The sequence below is a fragment of the Mastigoproctus giganteus genome, chromosome 4 (genome assembly GCF_048544385.1).
Source record: "Mastigoproctus giganteus isolate SK-2022 chromosome 4, ASM4854438v1, whole genome shotgun sequence".
Classification (NCBI taxonomy): Eukaryota; Metazoa; Arthropoda; class Arachnida; order Uropygi; family Thelyphonidae; genus Mastigoproctus; species Mastigoproctus giganteus.
The window spans coordinates 241996394-242013523 of NC_143578.1; the positions used below are offsets into that span (position 1 = coordinate 241996394).

General features: G+C 36.6%; 1 protein-coding gene across 4 annotated transcripts in view; it reads right to left on the reverse strand.

The window, feature by feature from the left end:
- LOC150087569 (ras-related protein Rab-23-like) overlaps positions 1-17130 on the reverse strand; it is a 115239-nt gene that overhangs the window by 58500 nt on the left and 39609 nt on the right. For 3 of the 4 annotated variants that reach the window (XM_090372135.1, XM_090372133.1, XM_090372134.1), the window contains exons 2-3: positions 13308-13410; positions 2700-2838 (exon numbers count right to left, since the gene is read on the reverse strand). In XM_090372135.1, the coding sequence (XP_090228261.1) occupies positions 2700-2732 (33 nt within the window). In that variant the 5' untranslated portion in view covers positions 2733-2838; positions 13308-13410. Of the gene's footprint in view, positions 1-2699; positions 2839-12538; positions 12594-13307; positions 13411-17130 lie in introns of all 4 variants that reach the window. The other variant, XM_090372136.1, reaches the window with a different exon arrangement.

Sequence of the window (17130 nt, forward strand, 5' to 3'; positions counted from 1 at the left end):
CAGATACTTGGGATCTATTATTCATAAGTCAGGAACAAGACAGCGTAAAAAAACATTATGGACAGAACTTGTGTAGTCGACACCCGCTAATTTTCATAAAATCTGACAAATGCTAACTTATTGTGATTTTCTCTTGTAGAGGATCTTGTGTTCTCGGTTTGAATTTAAAACCAATCTTGCGAATTTTAACCAAATAGGATAGTATAGGCTATTAAGAAGTATTTTTTGGAATATTAAATTTTAAATTTTAGAAATATTATATTTTAAGGCAGAAATTCTCTTACCTAAGATATTTTTCTTCAGGAATAGCTGCATCCGGGTGAGATGTAATTAGAATAATATTTAAATAAAATAAACCAAGTAAGAGGATGAAGAAATAAAAGCAAGCTTTGATCCTAAATCTATGCATGGGGAAATATGTGTTTAACACGTGTTTGCTCACCTTTGAAGATGGTATAAACGAAATGCCCCCATCAAGCTTCAGGAAATCATCTCCCTTTATACTTCTATTATTTCCCCATGCATGGATTTAGGATCAAAGCTTAATTTTATTCCTTTGTCCTCTTACTAGGTTAATTTTATTTCAATACTATTCTAATTACATCTCACATGGATGCAGCCATTACTGAAGAAAAAAAAATCTCACATAAGAGAATTTCTGCCTTAAAATATATTTCTAAAATTTAAAATTCCAAAAAATACTTCTTAACAGCCAATACTATTCTACTTGGTTAAAATTCACAAGACTGATTTTAAATTCAAAATAAGAACACAGATCCTCTACAAGAGAAAATCACAATAAGTTAGCATTTGTCCGATTTTACGAAAATTAACGGGACTCGACTACACAAGTTGTCTGTCCAACAAGTCAGTAACAAGTGGGAAAGATGTAGATGATCTTATTACCCAGGCCCACACTGCTATTAAGCAACTGAATGGTGTGTTGTGGAGTGGAGACATTTGACAAGAAACCAAGAAGATGATACACCAAATTACAGTAGAGTGTTGTTTTGACATAGATGGGGAAGGATAGGCACTGAGTGCAAGGCAGAAGAGGTGTATAAGAACTGTGGTGATGGATGGTTTATGGTGGAGTTTGTGTGCATCTTGCCTTCAAAGAGTTTGGAACGAGACAATCATGGAGAGATGGAATTTTTGAGAAAATGTGGTGGATCACTTACAGTATTGATCTCTGCAGTGGTATGGGCATGTCCAATGGATACCCCAGGAGAGATGGACTGAAGAGAGTGATGAATTGGTTGCCACTGGGAAGAAAGAAGAGGGTACAGCCTCAACTTATGTGGAGAGGAGGATATGCAAACCAGAGGATTGCACAAAAATTCCTGGGACAACCATTCACAATGAAGAAGGGGATTACAAGACAACTGCTAAGCAGTGAAGATGCCATCAAAAGTAAAAAGTAAGTAATATACATATATTTTTCTGCAGATTGCTTTAGCTACCAAAAAAGTGTAAGCTATCTCCAGACTTGTGTACCATAAAGTTACTGGGGCACCTAGTTTTGCATATGAAGCCTATTTTGGAATGCATATGGGCACTTACTGTTGTGGTAGTGGCAGATCAACATTAGAAGGATCATGGAAGTAGTAATTGTATGCCTTTTGCTATATCTCAGATATGGAGAGAGCACACAAACCATGATGAAATCTATTAACTAAAAAACATATTGTTTAGTATCTTTGAGCTGTACAACATAATATTTAAGGCTTGAGAACCGCAAACTCTTGAAGTGCATATGTGAATTTTATTTTAAAAAATTCATGTGTACAATAAAAATTTACATCTTCAGATTAAGTCATTTTAAAATTTGGAATAGAAGCTTCATTTTTAAATACATTTAACATGGCTAATAAGTAAAACAGTATATTATGAAAATTAAAATACTATCATACAACCCATCATAAAATGACAGAAAAATAATGTTAATTAAAGAAGGGGAGGAGGAAACTGGAGATAGACTTTTATGGTCATTTTCACACACTTTCATGGTCATTTTCACACACAACTCTCATTGTTTAAACTACAAGATATATTTAAAAAGTAAGGTAACAGATGGATGTTAGGCGGGGGAGAAACCAACCTTCCCTTTTTAGAATGTTATGTAGCTGAAGGCCATACTAATTAGTATTTTCTTAAGGCATCTTGTTATACAAATATATATATATATATATATATTTGAAAAAAATTTAGAAAAAGTGCATAAATTGCTAGAAAAATACCAAACTGGTATTAAAACCATTGCACATTTGGTTGATACACAATGTTGATTTTTTTTTTCCTTTTCTTTTTCAATTTTTTATTAAAGTATTATTTTTAAGCACTTTTTCCATTTTCCAGTCTATATTTGTTGGCAATTTGCAGTTCAAGCATCAGATCTGCATATGATCACAAACCACAGTTTTACTCATCTGGTGTACTTTACATCCATCTGAGACTAGCTATCAACTGGTGAGTATTCTAAAAAATTCTCTAAGGATAGGATATGAATTCATTCTCTCCAAAAAAAAAAAAAAAAAAAAAAAGGAGGAATATTACTGTATATTTGGGTTAATCTTTTGTGACTTAAAAACTCAAGATTCCCAAACATATGGGGTCTACTTTTCACCAGGGGCTAACATTTCATTACAATCAATTTAAAACAATTTTTGGGAAATACAGTCAAGAATTAAGGGCAGTACCTTAACAGCAACTTCAAAGTCTTCTTCTCTCATTTTGAGTTCACCTACTATTATTCTGCATGCCACATAAATTCAACTATAGTTCCTTTATTAGAGAAAGCTTGTCCACTTTATCATGTATATTCTTCTTTGCCATCTTCTATAAAGAATAATATTCAAAAAAGATGTTAACATGTAACAAATAAAACATCTATTATTGAATTATTTGTAATTTAGCCTATTTCTTAGGTTAAAAAAAAAATGACACTTTCTCTCATTGACTTGTAGAGTATACACAGAATTTACAATTATATAGTATACAATACTTCAAAATTATGTCAGCTATTCAAAAGGGAAAAAAAATGGCATTTAATTGCATCAACAGAATCACACTGTAATCTAAAATTTTCAAACGATTAATAATAAAAAATAAAACAAACATGTATCTCAAAACTTGCTTTTCTTTCATGCAAATTTTGATGCCTTTTATGTAACAAAGAGAGTGATCTGAAATTTTTGGCCTATTACAGAAAAAGAGCAACTTGGAAACACTTTTCTTGACATGGTCATCTCTAAGGAACATACACCTGGGCTTGGCCTTACAGTATGTAAGGCCAAAACGTGTTCAAAGCCACTAAGTTGATTTTATTATTTATTGATTTGAAATTATTGTTTTTCTAAAAGATTTTGATTTAAATTTAGTAGTATAGCATTATTTTGTGATTTTCTGATTAATCTGGTGTATTTATTCTTTACTCGGCCATGTAATTGCATAAAAGTATCGGTAAGGTATCAAATCCACAGTTACAAGTTGCAGCTCCTCTGAACGAGACGTTTTTTAGCCATATTTAGCCGCTTTATTGACCAATTGTTATATCAAATTATTTTCTATAAGTAGCTTATAGACCTAGTCAGGATCCTTAATTTATTCTGAATTGAGACAGTGAGATTTGGAAGATAATTAATACTCAAGTGTCCGTAGATTTACCGTTCGTAACTTGCCACCATTGTTATACAGCACAACGAACTAGACAGCGTAAGCTTAGTATAGTACAGTATATAATATAATATTGTCAATTGTAAAATCTATTAATTTTGTTAAACTTCGCTGTCAATTAAATTGTACTTTTAACTAAATACATATAACGACTTAGATTACAAACGTAACATAATTAATTAATACATAACTTGACATGGAAGCTCTCGTAGATAAACAGAACTCGTAGATAATATTTGATACTGAAAAATATATATAGCATTATAACTGTGTTGGGATACAAGTTTAGGGTTATAATTTTGTACTGAAATTGAAATTTTATTGAAATTAAATCGAAATCATGACTCAGACCAGAGCAGCAAAGCAAAAGGCTCAAGCTAATGGGAGTGCTGTGGCTCATAGGAGAACTAAAGGGGACAGTTGCCCTCTGAATCACAGCCTTTTAAAATGCACTGCTTGCATGATGTTTGTGGAGCAATCGGGTACGGGACATGATATTGCCATGGGAGATGTCTTTGTGTGTGTGCACGCGATGCAAGGAGTGTAAGGAAATCAGGTGACAACTCAGCATTGTTATCGGCCTATATCAGAGCTTGAAGGACAGGGTGGATGCCCTCGAAGGATCTAAATTGAGGGACCCATCAAGATCTCAGCTGCCCACATCAACGCCAGAGCTTGCACTTAGTCATCACGCAACACAGCAGTAACCCCCCAAGGCAAAATGCGCTGGTCCAACAGTTGTAGCTGTTGGTGACTATATTGTCAGGAAAATGGGAACATGCTTTGTAAAAAGGATAGGTAGAACAGGACAACGGTATGTCTGCCAGGGGCAAAGGTTGATGACGTTGTACAGCAGATATCATCTTTTAAGGGCACAAAAGGTGATATAGTTGTACACGTTGGCACTAATAATATTAAGAGTAGGAGATCGGCAGAATTACTTAACAAGTACTGGTCACTGTTGAAAAATAGCCGAGAATTAGGGTTCAATTTGAAAGTGTCTGCAATTCTGCCCATACACAATAGGAGGGAGTATATGATGAGAGCCTTGTCAATCAATTCGGCCCTGGAAAGATTGTGCAAGGCTCAAGGGGTAGCATTTTTTTTCAGCCTGGTCTGTACTTGTTAACAGGAGACACTGCTTCTACAGAGATGGGATACACTTAAATAGAAAGTGTGCAAGAATATTTGCTGATGCTATCGAGGCAGTGTTAGATGGGACGGAAAACAAGGACAAATAGATTAACAGTAGGCACTGGCAGAGGTGAAAGTGATTCTTGCACTGCTTCTATTGGAATGAGCAGAAGCCTGGAAAACAAGATGCAGGATATTACAGAGACTGCTGGAAGTCATTGCGGTACAAGTAAACACATGGGTTGTGTTAGGGTAGCTAAGAATAGGAACAGTTGCATTTATACTTGCGTGTACGCTAGGAGTTTGGTAAATAAATTTGATGAATTTGAGGTATTGCTCAAAGCATCAAAGGCAGATATTGTTGGGATATCAGAGACTTGGTGTCACACGGATATAAAGAATGCAGAACTGGAATTTGGGGAGTACAACGTCTACAGAAAGGATAGACAGGATAGGAAGGGAGGAGGGGTTATATTATTAGTTAAGAAACACAAAATCCAAGGAAGTGAAGCCAGTCGACATCACTGGACAGTGCAGTGTCGAGTCAGTTTGGCGTGACATAAGCATTGGGAGATCAAAATTGAGTAGGAGTGTGCTATAGGCATAATGACTCTGATGAGTATAATAAGAAACTGTACAAAGAAACAGAGTGGGCCAGTAAATCAGAGAGTCTTATAATGGGGGATTTTAATCTCCTAGATATTGACTGGAATTTGTGGGTTGGTCACTCACACACTAGCAAGGCTTTTGTGGATTTATTGGATGATTGTTTTCTACATCAGCATGTTCGGGAGGCAACTAGAGGGAGTAATACTCTTGATATGATTATCAGTAGTGATTCTTCATGCATTAAGAATCTGCAGATAAAGAAACCACTAGGTGGCAGTGATCACAGTGTGCTGAAGTGGGATTTACTCAAAGAGGTAACTACCATCAGGGGTAAAGGGAAGAGTTATTGCTTTCGTAAAGGCAACTACGATAGTCTGAGACAGTATTTAAATTCTATACAGTGGGACCAACTGATGATGTTACCAACGGCAAATTCAAAATGGGAAGCATTGAAAGAACTTATCTTGGAAGTTACTAGGCTTTACATACCAACTAAGAAATATTGTTCAAGGTTTAGGCCTAAATGGATGTCAGATGATGTAATGAGACATAGAGCAGAGAAGAAAAATGCATGGCATACATATAAATTAACATGTGACACAGAAGCCAATGATAGATATAAGTTGATCTGTAACCAAGTTACAAAGGAGGTTAGGCATGCGAAGGCAGATTACGAGAAATCTTTGGCAAGGGATGCAAAGAAAAACAGCAAAGAGTTCTTTACTTATGTAAACTCTAGAAGAAAGGGGATGAATCAGACTGGTCCACTTGATACCGATGGGTCAACTGTTGATGATCCTGCTCAGGTAGCTAACAAACTAAATGAATATTTTTCATCGACATTCACACATGAGGAGTTATTCAGCGAGGGGAATGCCAGAGGTGTATTCAACTCTGGCAGTAAAATAGATAATCTTGTAATAACTGAGAGTAAAGTGGAGGAGAAATTGTTGAGGGTAAACACAAGAAAGGCACCTGGGGGTGTTTGGGATCTATCCAGTTATATTAAAGGAGGGAGCAAAGGAAGTAAGCAAACCCTTAGCCATAATTATGAGAGCTTCTTTGGATTCAGAGAGGTACGCATAGACTGGAGATGTGCAAATGTGACCCCAATTCATAAAGAAGGATCAAAGGCTGACAAGTAATTATAGACAAGAAGTTAAACTCACAAATATATGTGAGTTTAACTTCTGTTCCAGGAAAATTAATGGAGGCACTGGTTAAAGAAGCACTGCAGGATCATCTAGACAAGACTTTAGTTATAGCTCGGACACAGCATGGTTTTGTTAAGGGAAAGTCTTGCCTGACCAATTTGATTGGATAATATGATGCAGTCACAAAAGAACTGGATGCAAGGAATAACTCTGATATTATATATTTGGATCTCAGAGAGGTTTTTGATACTGTTGCACATGGACGACTGCTGCACAAATTGGAGCAGTGTGGCATTGGAGGCAAATTGCTGCTATGGATAAAGGGATGGTTGATGGGGAGAAGACAGAGTGGTAATCAATGGACACTGCTCATCGTGGACTAATGTTATTAGTGGAGTCCTTCAGGTTCAGTGTTGGGTCCATTGTTGTTTTCTGTATTTATAAATGATATTGATGATGGTATATACAACTTAATGTCCAAGTTTGCAGACAATACAAAGGTTGGGAGGGATATTAAGGACACTACTGGTGCTATGCTGCTGCAACAGGATCTGGGAAGGTTGAGCAGATGGGCTGAGAGGTGGCAAATGAAGTTTAACATGGACAAATGTCAAGTACTACATATGGGAAACAGTAACCCCAGAGTAACATATCAACTCTGTGGTACTACACTGACAGTGGTAGAGAATGAAAAGGATCTGTGGGTAATTGTGCAGGCAGATAGGAAGTTTTCTGAGCAGTGCAGAAGATCTGCAAGAGTACCTCATAGTGTCTTGTCAATGATATACAGGAATTTTTCTAGCAGGGATAAGGAGGTGATTATTCCCTTGTATAAGGCAATGGTCAGGCCACACCTTGAGTACTGTATACAGGTCTGGAGGCCTCATTTTAAGAAGGATGTAGAGCTGTTGGAATGAGTACAGAGAAGTGCAACAAGATTAGTGAATGGAATAAAAGGTTGCTCTTACGAAGAAAGGCTAAACTTTTGTAAATTACAGTGTCTGTAGACTAAGCACCTGCGAGGTGATCTAACTGAGGTGTATAAAGTCTTGAATTGTTTAAGCATATTCAGTGTGGATGGAATTCTTCCTCTTGCTCAGTATAATCGCCTGAGAGGGCATAAATTCAAATTGAGGAAAGACAGTTGTAGGATAGATGTGCAAAAATTTGTCTTTAGCCAGCGGGTAGTTGACTTCCATCCCTTGTTGTGGAAGTTCATAGCCTAAATAAATTTAAGGCTCAGCTGGACAGCTATTTCAAACGAACGGAGGGGTGAAGCGGAAGTTTTTTTTTTTTTTTTTTTGGCTGATGCTGCATAAGCTTGCTTTCTTGCATCATATGCCTCTACTAATGCTAATGCAGGGCTGCTCTGTTGGATACTATGTTTATGTCAGCCCCAGCTGAATGTGCTCCCCCACAACAGTCATCACTTGCAATGGAGGACTATTTGGTTCACACTTTTTTTTTTATTTGGTTTAAAATAATACAAAAAACACTGAATGTTTAGGTAATTAATTGAGTAATTTGATTATAGACTAGTCTATACTTCGTATATTTGTAATCATCCAATGCATTTTTTTCTTTGCCACTAATCTCATTTGATATCCATATGGACACATGGATGTCAGACGAACCTTAAACAATACCTCTTGGTGGTATAAGACACTTAGTAGCCTTAATTATTACCTCTCTGAACACTTCCCATTTTGGCTTCAGGATAAATTGATCAAACACTTCTTGTAACGAATTTGTATCTGATAGCGTATAATCATTCCAGAGAAGTATTTCTCAACTTGTAGTTTTTATAACTTAGGAAAATGGTCTGCAGAACTTGATGATAAAACAGAGTTTTCATTACAGTAGGCAACAATTTCATTAACAGTGATGGGAAATACAGGCATATCTATAACCACCTAATGTATATTAAACATGTTAAACATGTTAAGTACAAGTGTCCCAAAGGTCGCGGGTTCGATTCCCGCCTCGGGCTTGGATCAAAGTACTGCAAAAACCTTGGGAGGTGCAATATGGCCACAGAAGCCGATGCGCCAACAACTACCAAATCAAAAAAAAAAAAAGTACAAGTGTATATCACTGTACTTAAAAAAAAAAACAGTTAATAATATATTTTCATGTACAGTTGAATGGTTTTTGTGGTCCATGACTTCTGCCTCAAATATAAAGTGGTGCAAACCCAAGAAAGGTTGGGAAACGCTAGAAGATAAACTACAAATTGTTTCTCCTTTACCCCTATCCCATAGGAGAAAATCTATCAGTATGGTAGCTTCACCACTGCAGTCTTCTCTCCAGTTAATCTACCTCAATCCACACTATAGTCCCCTCTCTTGAAACTGCAGACTCTCACCTTTCCCTTTGGCCACAGCAATTTCTGCATAGACTACCTATTTTATGACACTGTGGTCATTACTTGTAATTGGTTCCAGTACTGTAAAGTTTTTGATGCAATTTGGGTTCTTGGTGAGAAGCAGATGCAGATGGCTTAGGGTGGGGGGGGGGAACACTTTGTACATTATAGCAACTACTTTTAGAAACTGAAAAACAGAAGGCTTTGTATGTTGTTAAGAAATATAATAAATTGTAATTTAATGGTCTTTTCTTCTTTTATTTATATCATTCTGTTCAATTATAAAGTAATTGAACAGAAAAGAAAAACTTAAAGAAAATTAAATTAAATTAATTAAATAAAAACCTTTACATTTCATGAACTGGTTGAAGCTGACTATTTTGCACCATTCAACTTAACACAAATCAACTACAATAGCACATTCATATCACTGAACAAATTCAAAATAATCCAATCTTCTTTCACAAACTGGTTCTCTTAAAAATCTAAACATATTTAAACTAACATAACCTTTTCGCAAAACACAATTCAATACCTATCGCACAAAAAACTACCCAATAACTAATAATGATAACAGTGCACAAATTAACATAAGTTAAATCTTTTTTTCAAAGATGAAATATGTAAACATACTACTCAAAAAACATGATACATAAGGTCGAGCATATTTTTTTTTATCTAATGTTATAAGTATGTACCACTGTGTGGTTGCTATATTTAGGCTAAACATAAGCAGAGTACCCTAATGTCAGATTTTAAGTGTATACTGTTAAATTTCATAAATTTATATATATTCACATATCTGCATTCACACATGGAGTTATTCAAGAAGGAGAAGGTCAGATGTTTATCAAACTAACAGGGAGTTAAATGATTTTGTAATAACTGAGAGCAAAGTGGAGAAATTGTTGAGTTAAACATAAGAAAGGCACCTGGGACAGATGGGATCTATCCAGTTATATTACAGGAGGTGGCAAAGGAAGTAAGCAAACTCTTAGCCATAATTATGAGAGCATCCTTGGACTTGGAAAGGCCCCATTGGCTGGAGATGTGCAAATCTATCTCCAATTCACAAATTGGGATCAAAGAGTGACAGGAGTAATTACAGAACTATTAGTTTGACTTCTGTTCCAGGGAAAATAATGGAGTCGCTGGTTAAAGAAGCATTGCAGGATCATCTAGACAAGACTGTAGCAATAATTCAGACACAGCATGGGTTTGTTAAGGGGAAGTCTTGTCTGACCAATTTGATTGAAGGTCATATGGTCTATGACATGGTCACAAAGGAACTGGATGCAAAAAAATAATTTTGATATATATACTTGGATTTCAGGAAAGCTTTTGATACTGTTGCACATAGAAGACTGCTATACAAATTGGAGCAGTGTGGCATTAAGGGCAAGTTGCTGCTATGGATGAAGGGATGGTTGAGTGGGAGAAGACTGAGAATGGTAATCAATGGATGCTGCTCTTCGTGGACTAATGTTATTAATAGAGTGCCACAGGGTTCGGTGTTGGGTCCATTGTTGTTTTGTATAATTATCAATGATATTGATTAAGTTATATCAAGCTTGATGTCAAAGTTTGTAGATGATATAAAGGTTGGCATGGTTGTTAATAACAGTAATGACAGTATGCTGCTGCAACAGGATCTCAAAAAGTTGGGCAGATGGACTGAGAAGTGGCAATTGAGGTTTAACCTTGACAAATGTAAGGTACTGCATGGGTAGCAGCACCCCAGAGAGAAATGTACCAACTGGGTGGAGTTACACTCAGGGTAGTGGAAAATGAAAGAGACCTGGGTATAATAGTGCAGTCAGACATGAAGTTTTCTGAGCAGTGCAGATAGGCTGTCAGAGTAGGTCATGGGGTCTTGTCATCATTGACAAGAGCCCATTAGAGCAGGGATAAGGAGGTGATTATCCCCTTGTATAAGGCAATGGTCAGGCCACACCTTGAATACTGCATGCAGGTCTAGAAGCCTCATTTTAGAAAGGATGTAGAGTAGCTACAACGAGACTGGTGAGGGGGAACAAAGGGGTGCTCTTATGAAGAAAGGCTTAAGTTCTGCAAATTGCAGTGTCTCCACACTAGGCACCTGCAAGGTGATCTGATTGAGGCATATAAGGCGCTGAATGGATTGAGCAGGCTCAATGCTGATAGGATTCTTCCTCTTGCTTCAATTACAAACCTGAAGGGGCATAGACTGAAATTGAAGAAAGACAGTTGTACAGAAATTTGCCTTTAGCCAGTGGGTAGTTGATAGCTTAAATAAAGTCAAGGAAGACGAGGACAAACCTTTAGAGCGAATTGGTGGGTGAAATGGGAAGTTTTTTTTGGCTGATATAAGCCAAAAATGTAAGCTTGCTTTCTTGCATCATATGCCCCTACTAATGCTAATATAAAACACACATACCTGCACATTCGAAAAGTAACAGGTGACTAAAAACCAGAAGAAAGCTAAACTTTTCAGAAAACTGGAAAGCATATCCGATTGTTGGACAAGTTCATCAATTGGAAGAGTTAGCAGTTACGCATACTGCTGGTCGATTTCCCACAATGAGGTTCTCACGCTTGTTTGACCATACTAAAAGGATTTTGTTATACTCCTCAGCTCATCTGGCCTGTAACAAAGCATTTGACTCAGTCCCACATGAGCAGTTAATTCATAAGCTGAAACAGGTTGGAATCACAGGGAAAATCCTGATGGATAGCAGGATGGCTTCAGGGCAGGAGGCAGAGGGTTGTGATAAATGGTTATTCCTTAGATTGGGTTAATGTAAGAAGTGGGATTCCCCAGAGATCAGTATTGGGACCACTGTTTTTGATTTTCTTAAATGACATCGATGAAGGGATAGAGGGCATGATGTCTAAATCTGCAGATGATGTAAAGATTAGTAGAATAGTTAATGTTCACCACCAAACAGAGTTTCTTCAGAGTGACCTAGACAGACTTCAGGGATGGCCAGAATAGTGGCACCTTTGCTTTAATCCAGCAAAATGCAAGGTCTTAACACCCAGGGAACAGTAACCCCAAAATAACTTATACACTTGGCGGAGTTGAACTAAGGTCAGTAGTGGAAGAACGGGACTTGGGAGTTACGATATGGTCAGACATGTTCTCCGAGCACTGTAGACAGGTTGCAAGGAAGGCCCATGGCGTCCTATTGATGATTAATCAAACTTTGCTTGTAGAGATAAGGACATCATAATTCCATTACATAAGGCTATTATTAGACTGCACTTGGAATATTGTGTTCAAGTATGGAGACAGCACCTAAAAAGAGACATTGAGCTTCTTGAAAGGGTCCAAAGATGGGTAACTCACCTGGTGAGATCAGCAAAAGGGTGATCATATGAGGAGACTTCAAATATGTGGGTTGTATAGGTTAAACTAGGCACCTTTGAGGAGACTTGATCGTGGTGTGTAAGGCTCTGAGAGGCAAAAGTAAAATGAATGAGTATGAAATTTTCAAGGTTATAAATGATTCTAGAACTAGAGGCCATAAATTCAAGTTATGGGGGGAGAGATGCTTAGACTGGATTGCAGGAAGTTTTATTTTAGTCAGCGAGTTATAAATTACTGGAATAAGTTACTTACATGGGTGGTAGAGGCTGAGAGTTTGGGGAAATTCAAAGATCAGATGGATAGTTACCTATGGGAGGAGGGAAACAAAGTCGCATAGGTTATATATTTCTTTTTCTTTTATTAATTTATTTATTTTATTATTTTACTTTTTTCTTTTTTGGCTAGTACAGCATAAGCCTTAGGCTTCCTTGCACCATATGCCCATTACTAATAATAAAATTCTTAGTTTTCTGCATTCAATTTATTTCAATCATGGGAAACTTTTGATCCCACTGAAGACTGAGGGCCAAGTGACCTTAAGGCTCGGGCTTACGTTCTACTTAGAGACAAATACCATCACTCACAATTCTATGTTTCTGATATCTTCTCATCTAGAATAAACAGAAAAGGCAAATTTGAATTTAAAATGTGAGATGAAAAAAACAAGCAAATCAACTTTTTCTAAACCACTAAGCTTTGAAACAGCCCTTTTAATTTGATCTCAACTACTTTGTCAAAATATACTCCTGCAATTTGAGTGTGCCAATAAATTTTGACCAGTGCCACTAACCTGTATCATTTATATGGCTGCCTTGACCATAAAAATTAGGAATTTCCCCCAAACCCTCTTCTATGATATCAGTGAAAACCACAGTACTTCCTCCTTTGTTCTAATGACTTCTATCTTTAGAAAAACAATTTCAGTTTTGAGCTTTGTAATCGGATGTAATTATTTTTTTATAAGGGTTTTACAGGTTTCAGTTGGCTTTTATTACAATATCGAAAACATCCAAGACCTTACCTATTATCTATACAGAAACATTGCTTCCTTTTCATCAAGCTACAGAAAACTTTCATCTGGTCATATTAAACAAGATCTGCTCCCTGTTAAACAGGAAAATCATCTGTAAAAATAAAAATTAACAATATTAAAAGCAAGGGAATAAAGGAATTTTGTATAAATTTAATCACAAAAAAGGCTAAAATTTTCATTTTATTAAATCATGGATGTAAAAAAATGCTTTTCTAAAATGATGTATGTGGTGATGTCACATATATCATTTTAGTAAACTTTTACTACATCAACAGTTTAGTAAATTATCCAAGTTATATAACATTTTAGTAATAAAATTACAGAACAATGTAAAGAAGCAAAACTTATGTAGCATCTGCTATTGAAAATAAATAATTTAAATTAAATGTCTCCCCTAGTTTTATATCTAGCTACTTCTACCAAATATTTATCTAATCCTTCTTTAAATTATCAAACTCTGAATCTATAATGGCTATGAGATAAGTTATTTCATACAATTACACTAGCCAACAAAAATATTTTTTGTTGGCTAGTGTAATTGTACGAATGTGATTCTGGAGGAAACAAACGTGCTGATTTCAAAAATCACCATAAAGTCTCTATCACGTGTACATCAAAAGATGTACCAACATTTAATATCAAAATAAAGGAATATATACATATAATTCAAGTTCGTAATGTTAGCCTGAGAGTTTTTAACTTTCCCTGTAATTCCAACAAATCCAAACTATTAGTTATCAATACTGTAACAGAACAACATCAAGCCTGAGTCGTATAACTATTGGGTATCTATTGCCAGTTGAAAGAATACAGAAAATTATTCCCCTTGTAACTAGGCAAAGTTCGGATCCCAGGGAACGTGAAAACCTCTCACTCTTAACTAGGAATAGTTAGATGAATCTCTCTCCATATCTAATAAGGAGTAAGGCAAAGTCTCCCTAGTCCCTACCAGATCTAGAATTGAATTAATTAATGTGTAAAGGGAAAGGAATGCAGGATCCTGGCTTCTCACAATACATAAGGGATTTTTTGGCCGGGTAACAGAATGGAAGGCATGGGAGGTTGGCTGGAAGGGAAGGCAGTCATGGGAGAGTCGGTGGGCATTTTTATTAATGTCTCCGACACTAGGATGCCAAATAAAACACCCAGAGACAAGGGGACCCATTTGGGGGCATGAGTCATCCCTGGACCATCTTGGACAGGAAACTCGTGACTTCCAGTGGCCAATGAGAGAGTTTTGCTCTAGAAGACAAAGGAAAGCACAGAATATAAAAAATGCCCAAAATGAGACCAAAAGGTTGTCACCGCTGGAGGCTCCGCTAGTTTTGGTCGCTATCGTTCCTATGAATGCTGAAAGATCATTGCCTTAGTTGCTGTACGTTCGCTGTTGTATAGTGGATCCCTGCAGTCATCGATGCTGGTCGCCGTCACTGCCTGTCACCATCAGCGTCTCGACCAAGACTATTCAATAGCTGTCCACACCATCCATTCTGGCTGAAGAGATAGAATTGTGATGGCCAAAGAAGACTCCAGTCTACTCCACTATAAAAGGAAGCCTTGTGACAAGCTCCAGGACAAACCAACCTAACCTGGTAAGCAGACCATTCTTATGTGTGAATGAACATGTGCGATACAGCCAAATTTACTTTAAACTCAATGCTTCCTTTCTTATTCTCTTTTATATGTAGTAGTTAGTATTAAAACTCTATGTCCTGTTGTTAGTATATGGTTGTATTTGGAAGCAATGCATACTTTACTCATTGTATTATTATTGTGTGAAAGTATATTGTATACATAACCTTTTTTGTTTATAATAAATGTTGTTAGGTGTTATTTGTATGTCACATTCTCTCTGTCAGCACCTTAAAACACGCCAAGTAAATAAATAAAAAAATGGATTTTTGCAGGTGGAGAGACACTAAGTGATCTTTCCATTAAAAAACACAGCGCGATCTGAAGCCGCAGAGATCAGGGGTCATTAAAACCTTTGATTTCCAAGGGCTCGGATTTTTGTCCTAACCAACTGAACAGCCAAAGCAGAAGGTAGGAACAGTAATACAAGTGTAAAAAAATATTATAATTCTATTATATGTTTGGAGGATAGATTTACAACCCTGAGAACATGTCACTATCAGTTAATACTTGGAAAACCCTGGCACAGCCTACAAAAATCCTCACCAAAAATGCTAAGTGTGCTCTCTTCAAATTGTAAATCATTGCATCAGAATTTGAACCTAAGAACCATAGGTAGAAGTCTGATTATGTTTAATCACAAGAAAACTGAGGCCAGAATCGATTGCTAAAATTAAGAGATTAGCTTATATCTGTTAAAATAAATCAGTATGTCATACATTACTGGCTAGATTCTGTGAAATTGGCATATTTTGGTAAAACGTAACCGCTCTATATTTAATAACTGTGATGTCATGTGAAATTATAATGGACAAAATAATGGAAACGCCCATGATAACAGTGAGTTACAATATGCATTAATATGACATTGGACCACCCTTTGCTTTTAAAACAGCTTGTATGGGATAAATTCAAATAAATCTTGTCTGTCCTAAGAGAAATAATGGACCATTCTTTATGGAGGAATGCTTCAACCTCCATGAATGACAAAGGTGGAGGAAATCTGCTTCTCACACTATATCTTCCTTGCTGTTCCAACCTAGGGTTGGGTCAGGTGGATCATCTTTTTCCATCCTTCCATCTTTTTCTACCTTCCCAGATCTCATCTTCTGTCATTCTTTCCCAATCAAGTCCCTTTGTTTCTACATCTTTACCTAATCTGATCTCTCCATCTTTTTTGGGGTCTCTCCATCTCTTCCTCTTGGCCTCTTCTTGTCCATTTTCATCTCAAACATTCTTCTTGGTATTCTCTTCTGCTTCTAACTCTCCAAACATGTCCACAGTAGCTCGATAATGTTTAAGTCTGACAACTGTGCAGGCCACGGGACACTAACATGAAGCTACCTGCCTCAGGTAAGTAGCCTTTGTTTCATGCTGCTCAAACAAAGACTTGACACATCTGGCTGCGTGTATTGGAGCATTATCATCTTGAAGCATGGCATCATTTGTGCGAAATAATGTTTATTAAAATACACAATTTATTAAAAAAAATAAATAAATATCAAGGTAATCAGTGGCATATAATTTATCCTGAATGGGCAAATTATTTGCCCATTCAGGATAACGATGACAGGACTTCCTTTGGCATTTGACAGATGTAAACTCTCCCCGATAATGGAAAAAGTGAGAATGATCATGTCCAGTTTTAGTGCTCCTTACTCCACGCATCCTCTTTCTAGCATTACCATCAGTAATTAGTGGCTCAGCAATAGTAGTTCTGCCATAAATGAAGCTCTTGCTGAATCTTTCTAGAAACTAGATTGCTGAGACTCACATTAAGTACTGCAGCTATTTTTGAAACAATAGTTTATGCTTTCAAGCTACAATCCTTTTCAGTGTCTGGTGGTTTCTTTCAGTTAGCTTTGATTTTTTGCCACTATTTGTGTTATCAGATTTTGGTTTTCCATATTTGGTGAATGCAGGCATTAACTTTTGATACTGTTGCTCTGGACACATTAAACAAATTAGCAGTTTTAGTCATCAGTGTCTCTGCTAAACATGCACCAACAATTTGACCTCTTTGGAGTCGGTCATTTTCTTCATGTACCTTTTTATATTACCTCCTCTAAATAAACAATCTTTTATCATCTTTTCTTCACAGCACTACCTGCAAAGCACAAAGATATCATCACTGCATGTTCATAAATATGTCATACAGCATTACAAAATATCAGGTGTT